This window comes from Saimiri boliviensis, chromosome 2 (assembly GCF_048565385.1).
Source record: "Saimiri boliviensis isolate mSaiBol1 chromosome 2, mSaiBol1.pri, whole genome shotgun sequence".
Taxonomy (NCBI): Eukaryota; Metazoa; Chordata; class Mammalia; order Primates; family Cebidae; genus Saimiri; species Saimiri boliviensis.
In genome coordinates this window covers 220077744-220099950 of record NC_133450.1, presented here as the reverse complement: position 1 = coordinate 220099950, position 22207 = coordinate 220077744, and the positions used below count along the sequence as shown (strand labels likewise).

General features: G+C 43.6%; 1 protein-coding gene across 3 annotated transcripts in view; it reads right to left on the bottom strand.

Moving 5' to 3' along the window:
* Positions 1 to 1559: 1559 nt before the first annotated feature.
* GARNL3 (GTPase activating Rap/RanGAP domain like 3) overlaps positions 1560 to 22207 on the bottom strand; it is a 180989-nt gene continuing 160341 nt past the window's right edge. For all 3 annotated transcript variants that reach the window (XM_039475090.2, XM_074395365.1, XM_074395366.1), the window contains 6 exons: positions 12576 to 12683; positions 10998 to 11116; positions 8659 to 8797; positions 6633 to 6848; positions 4658 to 4784; positions 1560 to 2024 (listed from right to left, as the gene is read on the bottom strand). In XM_039475090.2, coding sequence (XP_039331024.1) covers positions 1847 to 2024; positions 4658 to 4784; positions 6633 to 6848; positions 8659 to 8797; positions 10998 to 11116; positions 12576 to 12683 — 887 coding nt within the window. In that variant the 3' untranslated portion in view covers positions 1560 to 1846. The remainder of the gene's footprint in view (positions 2025 to 4657; positions 4785 to 6632; positions 6849 to 8658; positions 8798 to 10997; positions 11117 to 12575; positions 12684 to 22207) is intronic.

The window sequence follows — 22207 nt, the reverse complement described above, 5'->3', positions numbered from 1 at the left end:
TGAGGTCCTGTCAAACTCAGTTCTCCACATTCACAAAGAAGGCCTGCGGAAGAACTCTTCAAGGTTGCTTTAAGGGGTCAGTAACAGAAAGTTTCTTTTGATGAGTAATGAAAGCAGGAAGACATAGAATAAAATTGAATGGGCTAGACTAAAGCCAAAGTTAAAATACCTTTTCACACAGATTAAAATATTTACGAACAATGCTAGTGAAACTGGATCTCCCCTTGGCTAGTGGCTGACATTTCACTATTTCTTTTGTAGTTGGCCCAGTCCAGATTTCTTTCTGCTCGCTCTGGAGAGGGAGCTAGGAAAGGCAGATAAACCAAATTATTATCTTCGTATCATTTATGTGAAAGAGTGAGGGGGACTCAAAAAGGAGGAGGACTTTGGGAATGCTTCTTTTTTTGAGATGGGGTCTTGCTCTTGTTACCCAGGCTGGAGTGCAATGGTGCAATCTTGGCTTATTACACCCTCTGCCTCCCTCCCAGGTTAAAGCGATTCTCCTGCCTTAGCCTCCGCAGTAGCTGGGATTACAGGCATGTGCCACCACACCCAACCAATGTTTGTATTTTTTTTCTTTTTTTTTTTTTTTTTTTTTTTTTTTTGAGACGGAGTTTCGCTCTTGTTACCCAGGCTGGAGTGCAATGGCGCAATCTCAGCTCACCGCAACCTCCGCCTCCTGGGTTCAGGCAATTCTCCTGCCTCAGCCTCCTGCGTAGCTGGGATTATAGGCACGCACCACCATGCCCAGCTAATTTTTTGTATTTTTAGTAGAGACGGGGTTTCACCATGTTGACCAGGTTGGTCTCGATCTCTCGACCTCGTGATCCACCCGCCTCGGCCTCCCAAAGTGCTGGGATTACAGGCTTGAGCCACCGCGCCCGGCCTTTTTTTTTTTTTTTTTAGTAGAGATAGGGTTTCTCCATGTTGGTCAGGTTGGTCTTGGATTCTTAATCTCAGGTGATCCACCCACCTTGGCCTTCCAAAGTGTTGGGATTACAGGTATGAGCCACCATGCTTTGCCTTTTTTTTTTTTTTTTTTTTTTTTTTGAGATAGGGTCTCCCTCTGTTGGCCAGGCTGGAGTACAGTGGTGCAATTGTAGCTCACTGCAGCCTTGAACTTCTGGACTCAGTGATCCTTCCACCTCAGCCTCCTAAAGCACTGGGATTATAATGAGAATACTTTTAACCACAAGGAGTAGCTGTTCTCTGGTTACATTATTGCAGAGTAACAATAAACCACACAAAGTAATCTGAAGACTTCTGACAAGTTCCTACACCTTAATATTTTTCATGAGATGCAGGGAAAAAGGAGGAGCTTCTAAGATCTAACCATTCAGCTTTTCTCAAAAGTCTATAGGCAAGAACACAGCTGGTTCCAATCACATTGAACTGAAACAGGAACTGTGACCAAAGGTGCAGAAAGAAAACTTACTTATAATAAAGTTAAAAAGCAGTAACTTTTCTTTATAAAAGAAACACATTATGTGACATAAATCAAAACCATAATGTAAAAATAATTTTCCCTCTAAGAATATAAAATAGAAGGTTGCAGTAAATAAGAATGAATATTTTTGATTTATTCAAAGTTTCAATCTAAAACCTCAATGAAATCTACCACCTTTATTACAAGGGGACTGATGGTTCCTGAACAGAAAGAAAGATCAAGAAAGATGGCACCGGACATTAGAGAGGGACCCAGACTGGCCGAGTGTGCAGAAGGTTTGGTCCAATAGATCACTGACAGGCTAAAAGCCACATTTTGTTGAGAAATGACATCAGAATTGTTTAAAGAGTATAAACCTCAATAAGAAAACTAAAGATGGCAAATGAGATTTGAACTCTGTTACTTCAAGTCAATAATGTCTTCATCAGAGAAGGCCGTGAGCTGGAAGGGGCTGCTGCTGGAGACTGGGCTGCCCTCCCTGTCTGCTACAGGGTCCTGGTCAGAACTGGCCGAGTGATGGTGCTCCTCAGGGTTGGCTTCGGAAGTAGAAGCACTTTCCAAGGAGCCTGATGGGATCCTAGAAGAGACAAGTCACTGTAAGAGGATCTGTGGCAGCATCATGGAACTGGGCCTATTTTTTTTCTGGCAATTTCCTGCTCATCTGAGCTCATGAGCTTGGCTTCCCAAATCCCCACTGTTATGTGGCAGAGGTGGGGAAGTGGTGGACCCCATCACCTCATGGGGTTGTGAGGATTAAAGGCTGAGTGTGTGACATATGGAAGGTGTTTGTGAGGCATTATTTACCTACCTTTCTAAAGTGCAAATCCAGATAATGTCACCCTGCCTAAAACCCTCCCATGGCTGGCCAGGGCCTGAGAATCAGGTTGAAACTCATTCTCACAGCCAAGGTTCTGGGACTGGGCCTGTGACCCCTCCAGCTTCCTAGGCCACCCCTGACTCCCTCTGTTTCCTCCAGCTCCTCAGGACCCTCTCAATAGCTACATAATTAATTTGACCAAAATTGGTTTCCACTTCTCAGGGAGTTAATGCATTCCACAAATACTCATTGGCCTGCAAAAGCCCACCTGGCCCAGCCACTGCCCACTCTTGACCTCACACAGTTTCTGGCTCCGTTCTCTATGCTGAAGCCTGTCCATTCTTCCTCCTGCCTTTTAACTGGCCATGCTAGGCCTGCTTCAGGGCCCTTGCCCTGAGGTCCTTGCTATCAGAAAGGCTGTTCCGTTCCCCTAGCTTCTTTTTTTTTTGAGACAGAGTTTTGCTCTTGTTACCCAGGCTGGAGTGCAATGTGCGATCTCGGCTCACCGCAACCTCCGCCTCCTGGGTTCAGGCAATTCTCCTGCCTCAGCCTCCTGAGTAGCCACCAGGCCCAGCTAATTTTTTTGTATTTTTATTAGAGACGGGGTTTCACCATGTTGACCAGGATGGTCTCGATCTCTTGACCTCGTGATCCACCCGCCTCGGCCTCCCAAAGTGCTGGGATTACAGGCTTCAGCCACCGCGCCCGGCCTCCCCTAGCTTCTTATCATTCATTCCAAGCCCAGCCCAATGCTACTTCCTCAAAAAGCTTTCTTTGACCCGTCTCTCAGAGTAGACCTTCTGCCTGCCAGCCCCGTCACTTACTTCCTTTTAACTTCTTTATAGTACTTGTCACTATTTGAAATGATTTTATTTGCTTACTTGTTTACAGGTTTGCTGTCTGTTTTCCTACACTAGAATGCAAAGTCCCTGAGGGCAGGGGCCTTATCAGGTTATGACTTATGAGAGGAGGCTCAGCCTCCCTTGATGTTTGAGACCCTCCCTGCCCCAGGTATGAGCTGGATGGCAACCTCCGTTACACATCACCTGCCATGCTGGAATGCAGAAATTGTCTGGACCCCTGTTGGTCTTTGCCACTGGCCTGGGAACCCCTTGAAGGAACAGGTGGGGGCTTAGTCTTCTCCATATCTTAACACCCAACTACATCCCTGGTACTCCAAGAATATGTGTTGAGTGAATGAATGAAGTTTGGACATGTGAACCATCACTCTCCACACTGGAGCATGTGTGATGTTGCTTGAAGGACAACAGAGATCTTAAGGACAAATCAGTGTGACTTAACTACTATTCATTGGCATGGGATGCTGACCTGCCATTCAGAAAGGCTGGACTGTGTATGTGCTACCAGTACTGCATCACTGCATAGAGAGTACCTGTTTCCCTGCAGTCTTACTAAGTGGTTGTGGTTCTTTTTTGAGACAGGTTCTTGCTCTGTTACCCAGGTTGGAGTACAGTGGCATGATCATGGCTCACTGCAGCCTTGACCTCCCAGGATGAAGTGATCCCCCTGCCTTAGCCTCCTAAGTAACTGGGACTACAGGCACATGCCACCAGACCCAGCTATTTTTTTTTTTTTTTTTTTTTTTTTTTTGTAGAGATGGGTCTTGCTGTGTTGCCAAGGCTGGGGTTGAACTCTTGGGCTCAAGTGACTTTCCCTTCTTGGCCTCCCAAAGTGCTGGGATTACAGGCATGAGCCACCATGTCTAGCCAGCATTTTTATTTTAAAAACTCTCTGTCAATCTGGTGAAAAGTCTCTCTTTCTCTCTCTCTCTCTCTCTGTGTGTGTGTGTGTGTGTGTGTGTGTGTATGTGTGTGTGTGTGTACACACACACACACCAAAAAAAAAAAAATATATATATATATATATTTTGAGACAGTCTTGCTGGAGTGCAGAGGCCTGATCTCAGCTCACTGCAGCTTCCATCTCTCATGTTCAAGTGATTCTTCTGCCTCAACCTCTCAAGTAGCTAGAACCACAGGCATATGCCACCACACCCAGCTAATTTTTGTATTTTTAGTAGAGACAGTGTTTCACCATGTTAGCCAGCCTGGTCTTGAACTCCTGACCTTGGGTGATTTGCCCACCCTGGCCTTCCAAAGTGCTGGGATTAAAGACGTTGAGCCACCATGCCTGGCCAGGTCTCATATATTTGAATGAGCATTTGACTGCTGGTAAGAGTGCCCATTTGTCTAGACCCCTCCCTGGTAGGCCTGAGGCTCTGGGGACCCTCAGAGAGAAGCAGGCTGTCAGCTCTCTGCTGCAGCTGGCAAAGGGGCCACTAGTGGCATCATCAATCCACAGAAGGGGCCTCCTGGGCAGTGCTGTGATTCACAGGTCCACCACCTCAAGCAGGGGCCTCTCCCTCTCTTTACCTGTCACTGCTAGATGACCTCACCGCCCCTGGTTTGGGGCCTCCTTGGCTTTCTTCTAACCGCTTCCGGGGTTTGGTCTTGGCCTTTGGCGTTCCTTCTGACTTGGGTCCACCTTCATCCGAGAGGCCTGAATTGAGAATCATAGGTCAAAGGGTCACTACCACAGGGCTGCCACGGAAACAGAAAATAGCCTTATTTTTTCTTGGTTGGGAACTGGTGCATTGTTGTGTTAGAGTCAGGAAGAAAGATGATCGAATATATATTTTCAAATTATTGTTTTTCTTGTTGGTAGAAGGTTTTTCCTTTCTGATTATAAAGTATATACACATTGCGAAAAAAAAATTAGAGACTCAAAGAGCCTAATGAGGAGAGAATGATCTACAGTCCTACTGCTGGTAGCCCTGTAATTCTCCAATTCAGTGGTTCCGTTTTTCAAAAGCTCAGTGGTTTGTAAACAGTGGTGGGCAGATCAAGCTTTGATATGGAAGATTGTGTTAAAAATAGCAATACGTTATTTTAAAAACAGTGGAAGGCACCAAGTTCAAAAACCAATGGACTTTGTTAGTGTCAAGGCCTGCCCTGTCAAGTGGCCCAGATCCTTTCCTCCAGTTGTTCAGGAAATATTACTGCAGGGCAGGGATGTGCTCAGGCCAACTGTCCTTGCAGTTTTATGTCATGCAGATCCCAATCTAAGTTTTCAAACCACTTTTTACTGGTTTAATATGTCAGTTCCATTTTTTCTCACTTTGTTTCCACAAATCTGAACAGAAAGGTTTCTAACAGTCTAATCTTTTCACATTTTCACACTTACCAGGGGCCGTATGTTTCTCTGGTATGGGCTCTCATCTTTCTTTTTTTTTTTTTTTTTTGAGGCGGAGTTTCGCTCTTGTTACCCAGGCTGGAGTGCAATGGCGTGATCTCGGCTCACCGCAACCTCCGCCTCCTGGGTTCAAGCAATTCTCCTGCCTCAGCCTCCTGAGTAGCTGGGATTACAGGCATGCGCCACCACGCCCAGCCAATTTTTTGTATTTTTAGTAGGGACGGGGTTTCACCATGTTGACCAGGATGGTCTCGATCTCTTGACCTTGTGATCCACCCGCCTTGGCCTCCCAAAGTGCTGGGATTACAGGCTTGAGCCACTGCACCTGGCCTTTTTTTTTTTTTTTTTTTTAAAGTCAGGGTGTCACTCTGTTGCCCAGGCTGGAGTGCAGTGGTATGATCGTGGCTCCCTATAGCCTTGATCTCCAGGACTCAATCGATTCTCTTGTCTCAGTTTCTTGAGTAGCTAGCTGGGACTATAGGCGCATGCCACAATAACTAGTTAATTTTTAAATAGTTTTTGTAGAGATGTGGTTTCACCGTGTTACCCAGGCTGGTCTTGAACTCCTGAGCTCAAGTTATCTGCCTGCCTCAGCCTCTCCCAAAATGCTGGGATAACAGGTGTGAGCCTGTGCCATCTTTATGCTGAGAGAAAATAGCTCAACAAATATCTTGCAACAATCTGTTCTGTCCACAGACCTGCCCCCACTGTCTAGGGTTGGGAGAAGTAATAAGGGAACTGAACACACATGTGTAAAAACATGGTACATTTCCATTTGGGGATATGCCAACATAAAATGTTGCCTGAGAACTGTGGGATATAAATCCACTGAGACACCTTTGTAGGAAATCATACATGTATTGGTACTTTGATTTTTTAAATTATCAGACTAGACATAGTGTTTTATAAACTTTCCATTTCCTTCCTTCACATGGTTTGGGCAGCTTTCCACACCAATAAATACAGATCAACAACATCACTGTTGCTGGCTACACTATAGCGTATTCCTTGGTATAGATGTATTAGAACTTATAAATCCCTTCTTAAACAGAAAGTTTCCTTTTAAACTCACTGGTTTTGAGGACAATTCATATACAAAGGTAAAACCAGCTGGTCTGTTCAGAGACAGTGGAAACCAGGATTGAAAACTATTACCCAGTAGTTCCCTGCGGGTCCTGCTTGCTATTTCTTTGATCTCCATGCGAGAAAGGGACAAGGAGTGCGTGACAGGAATGGCAGCGAGGCCCACACTGATGGGAGTGGTTGGGGTGATGACCTTGGAAACTAAGGGCGACTTCAGAGGTCGCTCGATGCTTCTGCCCACGAGGTTTCTAAGTGGAATCTTGTACAGATTTTTTGATTGAATTTCACCTGAAATGTGATTTCAAAAAGAACATCAGAATTTTAACAAAAGTTCATATTATTTACAAGAGAATAATTTCTTGTTCATTAACACAGCATGAAGGAATACTTTATGTCACACACTGATCTCTAATGTCCCACTGGGAGGGCTGGTGGGGAGCACTTATTTGAGGGTGTGTGATAGCTTTGCGTTTTCTTTTTTTTTGAGGCGGAGTTTCGCTCTTGTTACCCAGGCTGGAGTGCAATGGCGCGATCTCGGCTCACCGCAGCCTCCGCCTCCTGGATTCAAGCAATTCTCCTGCCTCAGCCTCCTGAGTAGCTGGGATTACAGGCACGCGCCGCCATGCCCAGCTAATTTTTAGTATTTTTAGTAGAGACGGGGTTTCACCATGTTGACCAGGATGGTCTCGATCTCTTGACCTCATGATCCACCCGCCTCAGCCTCCCAAAGTGCTGGGATTACAGGCTTGAGCCACCGCGCCCGGCAGCTTTGCGTTTTCTAAGAGCATTTTCATGTGTAAATTAAGTAAAATGTACTCATGACTGCATAGGAAAAAACACGAGACAAGAAAAGCAAAAAGCTGCCCTGCTTAGGGACTTTCTGTGCTTTATCTTAATTGTGTGCAATAAAGACAAATGATGTGGTAAAAATTCATGAAAAGTGCTGTGTTCAAAGAGATGAGGTAACCACAGCAGAGGCCTCTGGGGTTCTCAGGCAAAGCCAGATAGACTGAACGACTGCATGTACTGAGGAATGTCTCGGCTTGATGACTTTATTCTTTTAGCTATCAAAACCCACCACTGTTAACAGCCCTGAAGGAAAAATAACTGCTGTTGCAAGTTGGAAACGCTATAGCCTTTAACTCCCTCCTCCCCACTGACTTTTTTTTTTTTTTTTTTGAGGCGGAATTTTGCTCTTGTTACCCAGGCTGGAGTGCAATGGCGCAATCTTGGCTCGCCGCAACCTCCGCCTCCTGGGTTCAGGCAATTCTCCTGCCTCAGCCTCCCGAGTAGCTGGGATTACAGACATGCGCCACCATGCCCAGCTAATTTTTTTTTGTATTTTTAGTAGAGACGGGGTTTCACCATGTTGACCAGGATGGTCTCGATCTCTTGACCTCGTGATCCACCCTCCTTGGCCTCCCAAAGTGCTGGGATTACAGGCTTGAGCCACCGCACCCGGCCCCCACTGACTTTTTTTGTTGAGACAAGTTCTTGTTCTGTGGCCCAGGCTGGAGTGCAATGATGCAATTACGACTCCCTGCAACCTTGACCTCCCAGGCTCAAGTGATCCTATCACCTCAGCCTCCTGAGTAGCTGGGACCACAGATGCATGCCACCACAGCCAGCTAATTTAACTTTAGAGGTGCAATCATGGCTCAATGCAGCCTTGACCTCTGGTGCTCAGGTGATCCTCCCACCTCACCCTCCCAAGCAGCTGAAACTACAGGCACATGCTACCAGACCCAGCTAGTTCTTGTATTTTTTTAAGAGACAGGGTTTTGCCATGCTGCCTAGCTAGCTGGTCTTGAACTCCTTGGCTCAATCGATCCATCTGCCTTGGCCAGCCAAAGTGCTGAGATTACAGGTATGAACCATGGTGCCTAGCCTAATTTTTTTTTCTTTTACAATGGAGTTTTGTTGTTGTTATCACAGGTTTCTAAAGAACCCAACCAATGCATTGAGATTGCAACATTTCTTTTTTTAATGGCTTTAAATAAATTTTTAAAGCAGTAATCACATGTAGATATTAGACAATGAACTAGAGAAATTAGAGTGGATTAAAAATATGAATAAAACAGTAAAACTTGGACTTCACCTTCCCCCAGGGAAGAAGGAAATACTGGAGTATCTCGGCCCGGGGGTGTCTGAGGAGAATTGCGGGCACTGGCCCCCTTGGAGCTGCCTCCAGATGAGACCTCAATCACAGCTGCAGTTGCTGTGAAGTATATATCCGACTAGAAAGAAAGAGAAAGCATTACTGGGCTGCTGGTGTTCTAGGCCTTGCATCCACTGGCCCTCCTGCCATCACTGCAAAGCCTCCAACTGGTCCCATCCTTGAAGCATGCGGTATAGTACGTGATGCTGGGGAAGGGATGGAGGGAGCCTTCCAGAGGAAAGCCCAGCGTGGCTAGTTACACTTTTCCTGAGTATTCCACCCCGCCACCACTTTTCCTCATCTATTTGTTGATCCACAATAGAAACTAGTCAGTGTTCCACCACACATCTTTTACAATCACAAACACAGCAAACACTTCCCTAACGGGAAGTTCAGGCACCTGGAGTGTTAGAACTGGAAAGATCTTAGGGATTCAGTTAGGCCCATTTGGCAGATGGGGAAATGGATTATTCACTCACTGATTCAGCAGATACTCATGCACACCCACAATGTGCTGGCGCTGGTGCTAACAGCAGTGGTGTGCTGGATGTGACTTATGAGATCCAATTTTCAGGAATTTGCCAACTGACTATTAAACACACATGATTATAAATTAAATTATACAAACCTAAATCAACAAAGGCCCTAAATATCCAAATTCAACCATTCCTAATTATTTGATTGCACTTACTATTACATCTGCTCTGGAGTTACTGACACCAACAGTGTCTCTGTAGAGCTTGGGGGAGAGATACTGCACCATGGGGGATAATGTATATCTCCCCAACACCACCTGCAGTGGCATCACACTAGAAGCTTGAAATCAATCATGGACCAATGATTGATTGGTGTAAATCAATCATTTACACCATGGAAACCAGTGAAGACTATCAGTTCGACTTCGATTTGTTGTTTTGTTGACTGTCTAGACTTACAGTGATGGAGAAAATATTAGTAATGAACATGGAATATGGAAGTGTGTTTAGTCTGGTACAGAAGCTGAAAGAAGTTTCAGTTTAATGACTGTGAGTTGTATGAAGGTGAAAAATAGTTTTATAGCGATCACATATCAGATTAAATGACAATAAACATTGGAACAAAATGAGTGGATTGAGATATAACTCCAAGTGTAAAATTATGGTAGAACTGCAACTGTAGGTTGGCTATGGATACAAGAGTTCAGCAAATATTAACAAAAGCATTTTTTTTTTTAAAGATGGGTTTCACCATGATGGCCAGGCTGGTCTTGAACTCCTGACCTCAGGTGATCCACCCACCTCGGTTTCCCAAAGTGCTAGGATTACAGGCGTGAGTCACCACGCCCGGCAAACAAAAGCATTTTGTAACAACCAATTGGCTAAGTGGATTTTTATGATAAACAACACTGTATATTTATTATTTGTAAACTATAAGCTATTCACAGTCAATTAATGTACACATATATAATACATGCACATATGTACACACATATAATACATATATGCACATATGTGCACATACACACATTTTCCAGAGCACTGGTGGGCCAGAGCACTGAGCACACCACTGGCATTATGATAGGGAGTAAGACAGCACGGCCCCTGCTCTCACAGAACCATCAGTGCAGCAGCAAAGATGAACAAATAAGCAAGCATGCACCCACCACTAAATGTGATGGATGTCAGGACCAGGGAAGGGAACAGGGGACACAGCAGGGGAACCAGCCCAGCTGGTAGGGCTGGGGAGGACTTTGTGGGGCCGACTCAGGGGAGGGGACTAGAACAAGAACCCCAGATTATGTGCCAGTGACAAAAGACATCTTAGAAGGCATCTTTGTCCTGCATCCCTCCATTTTGCTCTAGCTCTGGGTTATGAGGCATAGATTAGTCAATTAGTCATGTTTCATAGGATGTGAATTCAAATTGAGGGCAGAAGGTGGAAAAGGAAGAAAGATTGCAAATTCTGACTTTTCTAGACTCGGACTGTCCTTCGGGGCCGCAGTGACATGAATAACTGACCCAGTCTCTGATTGGGGATATCTCTTTTCTACTAAGTACTCCCCAGCTGCCACCAGCACCAAATGACTATTAACAAAACTGATGAGTGTTTTGAAAGCTGACGGAAATCACATATGAAAACCCAACAAATCAGCCTGGTTTCAGGCTTTCCATCTCATTCTGGCATTTTGACACGTCATCATCAGCCTAACTTGACAAGAGGTAGCTTCTGTGCTCACCTGAAATCCCACAGTGCTGGGCACCCCTCAAACCGCTCAGAGATAAAATCCCAGTCCTACTCACCCTGGAGGCCACCAGCTGCAGTTGCGGCACGACTGCCGTGTGCACCAGGTTCCCATTCACCACCAGGCGGATCTCCATGGAGTCGGTGGTGAAGGCCAGGAGATACGGGAAAGCACAGACTGCAAGGGAATGGGAGTGTCACCTTCCAGCTGCTGCTGTGATTGTATCACAGTCACGCTCATGCTCACTTCTCTAGAAACTTCCATCTCTCTCATTCCTCTGGCAGCTTCTCTCCCTCCTTCACGTGTGCATGTTGCCCTGATCCTAACGTAGCCTTGGCTCCCAAGACAGCCTCTCCTCAGTTGCTGTACTATGCCTCCCAGGAGGCATGCACTGTCACCAAGCGTGTTGCTGTTTTCCTCTATGGAAACCCCACTGCCTGATCTTCCAGCAAGGCAGCTCACTTGCCAAAGCCCTGTGAGGAGTCCCTTTTGTTGTCCAGATGCCAGCCTGACATTCTCTCTGCAAGCCCAGGCCACCCTGACTGGGACCCTTCCCTTTGGTTGCTCTTCAAGGCCTAGCCCTGGTGTCCCTCAATGCTCCTTGCTCCTTCTCTGTGCTGCTCCTGCTGTGTATCTGAGCAGGGGCTGGGTCTTATTCCTTACCGGCCCTCACAGTGTCCCTCGGGTGGGTTTGCTGAGTTATTTGTTAAAGACCAGGCCCTGTGCTTGAAACGACTTGGATGGCACACTGGCTTCCAGGTGCTGTTCCCGCCTAGGCTGCCCTGTGACACACCTCTGTCTTTCTTCCTGGCACTCTGTGTTGTCCCTCCTTTGCACTGGCTCTCTCTGCACTCTCTCCACCGCACTCTCTCACTGCTCTCCTGGCTTTCCTCTTGACTCTGTCTACCATATCTGTGCCTCCAGCCATGACTTACAAGCCCCTCCAGCAATGTGGTTCAAAACATCCCTCTCCTGTCTACCAGATTGAATCTGTTATCAAGCCTGACTGGTTCTCCCAGGACCTTAGGTTGGTCCCTTCTCTCAAAATGCTGTCCTTTGGACCTATTAACACATAGTTTTATTGTGAGGACAAAAGAATGAACTAGAACATTCTTGGCTCTGATCTGACTCTCAAAAGGAACACCCAGTTGTGGATCTTGAATCACAAACACAAAGCATCACGGCTCACGTCCTGACATTTTAGTGGCAGGCAGCTACCTGAGTTTCTATGAAACATATACTAGTGGCACTGAAAGCACTGTGCTTCTCCCCCAGGTCCATCAGCATTTTGAGGCTGGAGACTTTACTTTTGAATTTTAGGAAAAGGAAAGTGAGGCCCAGAAATGAACTGAGGTACTGAATGATAACCAAGTACTGAAAAATGACATTTAATTGCTGTCAAATGCATACGTGCTTAGTTAGAGGCACTGAGAAAAAGAGGAACAGTAGAAGACAATAGTCCCAAAAGGGAAACAAAATTTAAAAAAATGAAAAAGAAAAAGAACACTTTGAATACTAATCATACGTACATAATTTATGGCAATTTCGCAGTAAGCCAGTTCTCTGCTTACATAGGATTGAACAGTTCAGACGTATCTATGAAGGGGGAAAGCGTTATGATAAAGATTTTTCTTACCAATTGCATGGGGAGCCTGGTTCCAACAGAACTGGAAATCTGACGCAGAGGGCTGAACCAAAAAAGAGCCACCATTAAAGGGGCAAACCTTTTTATAGATGCAACTGTCTGCAATGAAAACAACAGCAACTCATTTTTGTTAGAGATAACACTTAGATGACTGTAATTAATGAAAAACAGGCAACAAAAATAGTATCCTATCTGCTAGTTCTTTATAAATACCGAGTATGAATACTGCCATGATGCTGGATACTTAAGGTCAAAGGCATTCTTAGCCAGAATAGTATTACTACTACAAATAACAGCTGACATTTTGGGAGAATTTACTATGTGCCAGGCACTGAGCTTTAAAGCCATTATCCCATTTAATCTGCAGAACTTCACAAAGTAGATACCATTATTACACTCACTTTACAGATGAGAAAATTGAGGTTAGGAGAGGCGAAGCGGTTTGTCCAAAGTCTCACAAGTACCATGTTTGGGAGGCAGGGTTTGAACACAGGTCTGCACGACTGCAGAGCCCATGTGCTTCATGCCTAAGTACTGCTGTCTCCCACACTTGTCAACACTCAAGAAGGGACACCTGATGGCAGCCCTTGGGTAGAGGATGCCCTCCTGCAAGGTGGATCACACCTTGAGCCTCATTCAGGACAAGGGTGGTAGGAGCCAGATATGCCCCTAAACATTTTATTATTATTCCAGAAGACTTGAAGCCATATGCTTACATCCCATGGTGAACCTGAATCAGTACTAGATTAAGACCAGGTTCATTCAATTACATAGTTCCTGGCCCGCCACAAGCTCTAAACACAAGTCCATGTGGTTCAGACCCTCTTAGAGTGAGAAAGTCCATGAAGAAAAAAAGGCCCCATTTATTACAGAGGTCCATCACATTTTTAAAATTCAAAAAAAATTTTTGGAGACAGACTCTTGTTCTGTGATGCAGGCTGGAGTGCAGTGGTGCAATCATAGCTGACTGCAGCCTCCCCCTCCCAGGTTCAAGTGATCCTCCTACTTTAGCCCCCAAGGAAGTAGGTGAGACTACAGGTGCACACCACAATGCCCAACTAATTTTTTCTTTTTTTAAAAGTAGAGACAAGGTCTCACTATGTTGCCTAGGCTGGTTTCCAGCTCCTGAGCTCAAGCAATCCTCTTGCCTTGGCCTCCCAAACCATCATGTTTGAGCCATGCGTTTCTTTTTCAATGAAAGACAGACTGAATTTTTATTATTTATTATTTTGAGACAGAGTCTCACACTGTTGCCCAGGCTGGAGTGCAGTGGCACAATCTCGGCTTAGTGCAACCTCCGCCTCCCGGGTTCAAGTAATTCTCCTGCCTCAGCCTCCCAAGTAGCTGGGATTATAAGCACCTGCCACCATGCCCAGCTAATTTTTTTGTATTTTTAGTAGAGATGGGGTTTCACTTTGTTGGCCAGGATCGTCTCCAACTCCTGTCCTCGTGATCCGCCCGCCTCGGCCTCCCAAAGTGCTGGGATTATAGGCATGAGCCACAACGCCCAGCTATTATTTTATTTTTAAAAATTTTTGAGGCTGGGCGCGGTGGCTCAAGCCTGTAATCCCAGCACTTTGGGAGGCTGAGGCTGGTGGATCACGAGGTCAAGAGATCGAGACCATCCTGGTCAACATGGTGAAACCCCGTCTCTACTAAAAATACAAAACATTAGCTGGGCATAGTGGCGCGTGCCTGTAATTCCAGCTACTTGGGAGGCTGAGGCAGGAGAACTGCCTGAACCCAGGAGGCGGAGGTTGCAGTGAGCTGAGATCGCACCATTGCACTCCAGCCTGGGTAACAAGAGCGAAACTCCATCTTAAAAAAAAAAAAAAAAAAAAAAAAAAAAATCTTTTTTGAGCTGAAGTCTTGCTCTGTTGCCCAGGCTGGAGTGCAGTGGTATGATCTCGGCTCACTGAAACCTCCACCTCTCAGGTTCAAGTGATTCTCCTGCCTCAGCCTCCCAAGTAGCTGGAATTACAGGTGCCTGATATCATGCCCAGCCAGTTTTTGCATTTTTAGTAGAGACGGAGTTTCTCCATTTGGTCAGGCTGTTCTCGAACTCCTGACCTCAAGTAATCCACCCACCTCGGCCTTCCAAAGTGCTGGGATTGCAGGTGTGAGCCACCGCGCTCGGCCTGAATTTTTATTAACATCATAAAGAATGAATATTAATAAACATCTGAATGACTCACAGACATAATACTGAGCAAAAAAAGAAAAGCTAGATATCTGAGTACATACTGCATAATTTCATTTGTTTAAATGTTTAAAACTGTCTACAGAGCATTGAGGTAAAGATGGTAGTGTTACCTCTGAGAAGAGATAAGGACATGTAACACCAGTATCTTCGATTCTGCTAATGTATTTTGGTTCACCTGTGTCCCCACCTACATTTTAGAATCACATTTCTAATTTCCGAAAAAAAAGAAAGAAAACATGATATAATTAGTAACCTGATGAATCTGTAGATATAGTTTTGTTGCAATTGGGTCTTGCCTGCATTAGTATATGTACTGTGGGAAAAATAACAAAACCAATTTTATTTTTTAATTATTAAAATAACAGCTTTTCTGCAGGCACTTTCTCACTAAAAAAAAGTAAAAAGATGAAAAGAAAAAGAAAGCAAAATAACAGCTCTTCTGAGATCATTTTTAGACCACAAAATTCATCCATTTAAAATGTACAAGTCAATGAATTTTCATATATTTACAGAGTTGTCCAGCATCACCGTGATCTAATTTTAGAACTCTCATCACCCTAAAAATGAAATCTCACTCCCAATTTCTTCCCCAAGCCCTGGTCAACCACTTCCTTACTGTGGATTTGCCATTTCCGGACATTTCATATAAATGGCATCATACAATATGTGGCCTTTTGTGTCTGGCTTCTTGCACTGAGCACAATGTTTTTGAGGCTCATCCGTGTGTCAGTGCATCATTCCTTTTTATGGTCAAATATTCCATTGTATGGATAGCCTATATTTTGTTGCTCTATTTACCATTTGATGGGCATTTGGGTTGTTTCTGTTTTTTGCTATTGTGAATAAAGAGGCCATGAACATTCCTGCACAAGAAATGAATATATGTGGACATATATTCATTTCTCTTATACAGATTGCTGGGTTATATGTAAGTCACATAATTTTATTTTATTCAGAATGTTATTTACTGCTAAATACTTGTATCTCTAGCTACATCTTTATGAGCTTCATTTTTTTCCTGTGTGTTGTTGCAGAATATTTGAGGAACAAAGAAGAACACAAAGAAAAAAATTTTAAAAATCATGCAACCCTATGTCCCAGAGAGAAATACTCGTAACTTTTTTTTTTTTTTTTAAGACAGAGTCTTACTCTGTTACCCATGCTGGAATGCAGTGCAGTGGCATGATTTCAGCTCACTGCAACCTCTGCTTCTCTGGTTCTGCCTCTTGGGTTCAAGCAATTCTTCTGCTTCAGCCTCCTGAATAGCTGGGACTACAGGTGTGCTCTACCATGCCTGGCTAATTTTTGTATTTTTCATAGAGAAGGGGTTTCACCATTTGGCCAGGTTGGTCTTGAACTCCTGACCTCAAGTGATCTACCCACCTTGACCTTCCAAAGCATTGGGATTACAGGTATGAGCCAACCACACCCGGATGGTACTGATAGTATTTTGTTATTTCTCCTTCAAGTATTTTTATTATGAAATAAACAAGTGAAATATTATAAAGAAAAACAGAATTGAACTTTAAAACATAATTTGCTTTCTTCACTATATTTTATATTTTCTTCTATGCATTTTTCAAGAACATGAGTTTAACTCACTGTATGGCATTTCAGTATTTGAATGTAACAAAACATCTTTACCAGTTTCCTCCTGTTTCCATTTAGTTTCCAAAGCTATTTGCTTTATAAATGATGTTGTATCAATCAAGAACTCATTATTCACAGTTGGCTGATTATGTCTCAAAATAATTGCCTGTGAGTACACAGGCTGTGTCAATTTAGAATCACATCCTGCCAACTCCTTCCCCAGAAGGCTGTATCATTTAGACTTCTAGCAATGCAGAGAGAAGGTGTCTGAATCCATGACTCTGACAGTCTCTGCCAGTCTGAGTGACCAAATCATTTCCATGGTAATTTGGATATTAAAATTCTCAGTGAGGCACAGCTTTTCCCATGCTGTTAAAATAATTAGGAGGCCATTAGAATGAGGTGGTCCCAGTGCCATGAGTTCCTACACAAGCAAACTGAAACCCAACTCAGGGTAAAAGGTCATATTCTAGGAGCCAACCAGAAACTGTCAACTAACCTCTAAGCAGGGAATTTCCACCAGAATGATCCAAGTGAAGTTTCTGCTCCACTTTGGCCAATCAAATATTTGCTTTGCTTTGCTTTTGCATTCACCCTATAAAAGCCTCCCTTTGTTCCCCTCATTGTTGCCTGATTAATAAATCACTGTTGTCTGGGCTTAGGGGCTCATGCCTGTAATCCTAGCACTTTGGGAGTCCAAGGCGGGAAGATCATTTGAGGTCAGGAGTTCGAGACCAGCCTGGTGACCATGGTGAAACTCTATCTCTACTAAAAATATAAAAAATTAGCCTGGGGGGTATATAATCCCAGCTATTTGGGAGACTGAGGTGGGATAATTGCTTGAACCTGGGAGGTGGAGGTTGCAGTGAGCCAAGATCGCACCACTGCACTCCAGCCTGGGCTACAGAGTGAGACTCAGTCTCAAAAAAAAAAAAAAAAAAAAAAAAAATTATATATATATAAAAATCACCATCTGCTAAAATTCTTAAAAGTTTTAAATGCGTCAAAATTTATCTTTTAACAATGCTTACTGGGTAACTGCATTTCTTTTTTTGTGAATTATCTGCTCATATCCTTTACTCATATTTTAATGAGTGCTCATGCCTTTATCTTTTTGATATGTAAAATCTCTTTTTATATTAACGATTTTTTTTTTTTTTTTGAGATAAGGTCATGATCTGTTGCCCGGGCTGGAGTGCAGTGGCACTATCTCAGCTCATTGCAACCTCTGCCTCCAGGGTTAAAGCAATTCTCGTGCCTTAGCCTCCCGAGCAGCTGAGATTACAGGTGTGTGCCACCATGTCTGGCTAAATTTTTGTATTTTTAGTAGAGAGTGGGTTTCACCATGTGGCCAGATTGGTCTTGAACTCCTGACCCCAAATGATCCACCCACTTTGGTCTCTCAAAGTGCTAGGACTACAGGCGTGAGCCACTGTGCCTGGCCTATACTAATGATATTGGCCCTTTCGGAAACATCACAGATAGAGTCCCCCGTTTGCTATTTCTAATGTTATGGTTCTTTTTGGCATAGAAATTTTAAGTTTTGTGTATAGAAACCTTTCAAACGTTGTTGACAGCTTCTGCTTTTTTTTTTTGAGACACAGTCTCGCTCTTTTGCCCAGGCTGGACAGGAATGCAATGGTGTGATCTTGGCTCACTGTAACCTCTGCCTCCTGGTTTCAAGTGATTCTCCTGCTTCAGCCTCCCAAGTAGCTGGGATTACAGGCACACTCCACCACGCTTGACTAATTTTTGTATTTTTAGTAGAAATGAGGTCTCACCATGTTGGCCAGGCTGGTCTTGAACTCCTGACCTCAAGTGATCTGCCCACCTTAGCCTCCCAAAGTGCTGGGATTACAGGTGTGAGCCACTGAGTCTGGCCAGCTTCTGCTTTAATGTCCTTAGAAAGGCTCACTCCACCGCTAAGACTTGGTACACAGTGGTTCATATTTTCTTTTATAAATTTTAGACACTGACTTTTTATATTTCACTTTTAATTTATTTAGAGCTAAAAACAGAGGCAAACTTTTTCCAAAAGTTTGTCCAATTGTCCCAAACTTATTTTTTAAAAAAATTCATCATGTCTTTACAGATTTTAAATGCGACTTTCATCATATACATTTTATATATACTTGAGTTTATTTCCGGACTTTATTCTGTTTTATTGAGTGGCTTGTCTATTCTTGCACCAGCATCATACTGTGTTAATTATTGTAGATTTGCAATAAATTATAATGTTAAAAAATAATCTTTTAAAAAAGTTTCTGGCAAATCATTCATCTAATCACTCAGCAGATATTTATGGAGTGCCTACTACGTGCCAGGCATAAAGAGAAAAGAATTGGGATTCTGACTGGCATCACATTACATTTATTTATTTCATCTGAGGAGAAATATACATCTTTGCAAGATGAAGTCTTCCCATTCAGTAGCATAGTATATTTGTTCATTTTTTTTTTTTTTGAGACGGAGTTTCGCTCTTGTTACCCAGGCTGGAGTGCAATGGCGCGATCTCGGCTCACCGCAACCTCCGCCTCCTGGGTTCAGGCAATTCTCCTGCCTCAGCCTCCTGAGTAGCTGGGATTACAGGCACGCGCCACCATGCCCAGCTAATTTTTTGTAATTTTAGTAGAGACGGGGTTTCACCATGTTGACCAGGATGGTCTCGATCTCTCGACCTCGTGATCCACCTGCCTCGGCCTCCCAAAGTGCTGGGATTACAGGCTTGAGCCACTGCGCCCGGCCCCATATTTGTTCATTTGTTCAAACTTTAAATCTATAGTGATGTTGAATTGTCCTTGTCTGCAAATCCACTAAGGTTGGGGCCCTTTTGTGGAGGCTAGTTTTAAAAAACTTTCCAATATCTTCTATACTTACTGACTCAATCAGGTTTTCTGCCATTTTTTAGGACAATTTTAGGAATTTATTTTCAACTACAAAATTGTTCTTCTTACCTAGATTTCAAAACTTACCATATTTCATTGAATCTAGGATGTCACTGAATAAAAGATGTACAGTTTTTCTGGCAAAAGTAATAAGATACATCATTTAAAATGTCCTGTCAAAAAAAAAGAAAGAAAGAAAGCTGTCCACTATAATTATAAGACACGTGCTAAATTCAGAGATGTTAAAATGTTAAGAGGCCGGTTGCAGTGGCTCATGCCTCTACTTCCAGTCCTTTGGGAGGCTGAGGCAGGAGAATCACTTGAACCTAAGAAACAGGGGTTGCAGTGAGCTGAGATCGTACCACTGTACTCCAGCCTGGGTGACAGAGTAAGACTCTGTCTCAAAAACAAAAAAAAGATGTCATTGTGGGTTACAGTCATCAGAAGGCTTGACTTGGGTGTCCTTCCAAGATGGTGCAATCACATGGTTCTTGGGAGAGGACTTAGTTCCTCACCACAGGGACCTCTCCCCTGGGCTGGGCTGCTTGAGTGTCTTCAGGACATGGCAGCTGGCTTCTCCAGAGTGAGTGACACAAGAAGGAACAATAAGGCAGTCACAATGCCTTTTGTGACCTAGTCTCAGAAGTTGCATACCTCTTCTTCTACAATATTCTGTTTGGTAGACAGAAATCACTAAGTCCAGCCTGCATACAAAGGAAGAGGAATGATATCCAGCTCTTGAAGGAAGAAGTATCAAAAGACTTGTGGACATATTTAAAAACCTCCACAATGGACATTTGGGTTGTTTTTAGTTTTGGGCTAATACAAATAATGCTGCTATGAATATTTGTATACAAATCTTTGTGGGGACATACATATGCCTTCTTTTTTTTTTTTTTTTTTTTTTTTGAGACGGAGTCTTGCTCTGTCACCCAGGCTGGTGTGCAGTGGTGTGATCTTGGCTCACTGCTCACTCCGCCTCCCAGGTTCAAGTAATTTTTCTGCCTCAGCCTCCCGAGTAGCTAGGATTATAGGTGACTGCCACCACACCCGGCTAATATTTTTTTATATTTAGTAGAAACAGGGTTTCACCATGGTGGCCAGGCTGGTCTTGAGCGCCTGACCTCATGATCCAACTGCCTTGGCCTCACAAAGTGTTGGGATTACAGGCGTGAGCCACTAAGCTCGGCCTATGCTTTCACTTCTTTTGCATTCATTCCTAAAAGTAGAACGGCTGGGCCATATGGCGAGTGCATGTTTAACTATTTCAAGAACTGTTTTCCAAAGTGATTATACCAATTTAAATTTCCAACAGCCTCACATGAGAGCCATTCTTCATATCCTTACCAATACTGATTACGAGCAATTGTTTTCACTTCAGCCATTTAATAGATGTGTGGTGGTATCTTATTGTGTGTGTGTGTGTGTTTTTTTTTTTTTTTGTGGAGATGGAGTCTCACTATACTGCCCAGGCTAGTCTTGAACTCTGGCCTCAAGTGATCCTCCCACCTCAGCCTCCCAAAGTGTTGGGATTACAGGCATGAGCTATTTTGTCCAGCCCTCATTGCTTTTAATTTGCATTGCCCTAACAGCTAATGATATTGAACATCTTTTCATGTGCTTATTTATCATCTATAAATCTTCTTTGATGGAATATCTGATCAAGTGTTTTCCCTCTTTTTAATTGAGTTTTCTTAATAAGTTTTGAGAGTTCTTTGTATTTTCCCTTTACCAGTCCTGTATGAGATATGAGACTTGCAAATATTTTCTCTGTGCCTTGCCTTTTCATTCTCTTGTGTTTTTCAAGGAAGAGAAGTTCTTAGTTTCGATGAAGTTCAATTTATTAATTTTTTCTTTTATGTATTATATTTTTGGTGTGCTAAGAAATTGCCAATCCAAGCTCATAAATCTCTTCCACGCTTTCTCGTAGTTTTATTAGGTTTTAGGTTTTTCATGTAGTTTTATGATCCATTTTGAATGAATTTTAAATCTGATGTGAGAGGATTCTTTCCTTTTTTTTTTTTTTTTTTTTTTTGAGACAGTTTCCCTCTTGTTGTCCAGGCTGGAGTACAATGGCGCAATCTCGGCTCACTGCAACCTCCGTGACCAGGGTTCAAGTGATTCTCCTGCCTCAGCCTCCCACGTAGCTGGGATTACAGGCAGGCACCACTACACCCAGCTAATTTTTTGTGTTTAGTACAAAAAATTATTTGTATTATTTTTTGTATTTAGACAGAGTTTCACCATGTTGGTCAGGCTGCTCAGGTGATGCACCTACCTTGGCCTCCCAAAGTGCTGGGATTATAGCATCTTTTTTTTTATTTTTGAGATGGAGTCTCACTCTGTTGCCCAAGCTGGAGTGCAGTGGCCTGATCTCAGCTCACTGCAGTCTCTGCCTTCTGGGTTCAGGTGATTCTCATGCCTCTGCCTCCCAAGTAGCTGGGATTGCAGGTGTGCACTACCATGCCCAGCTAATTTATTGTATTTTTAGTAGGCATGGGGTTTCACCATGTTGGCCAGACTTAAGTGATCCACCTACCTCAACCTCCCAAAGTGTTGGGGTTACAGGTGTGAGCCACTGTGCCCAGCTAGGAGTCTTTCTAAACATCAGCAAAATCGAAGTGGCAGATATTTTCATTCACTCTTCCACCAAGGGGGAGACAGACCATGCCTTATCTCTACAATCTGAAAGACCTCTTTTGTACTTTTAGGCTTTGATGTTCTTTTTTTAAAGAGACCAGGGTCTCACTATATTGCCCAGGCCAGTCTTGAACTCCTGGCCTCGAGAGATCCTCCCACCTCAGGCACCCAAAGTGCTGGGAAAACAGGTGTGAACCACCTCACCCAGCCTATTTTATCTTTTTAAAAAGGCTAGGTGGGTGCCCAGTATAACAGCATCTAGGACCAAATCTCTGTAAATTATCTTGAACTCAGCCACTCAGTCA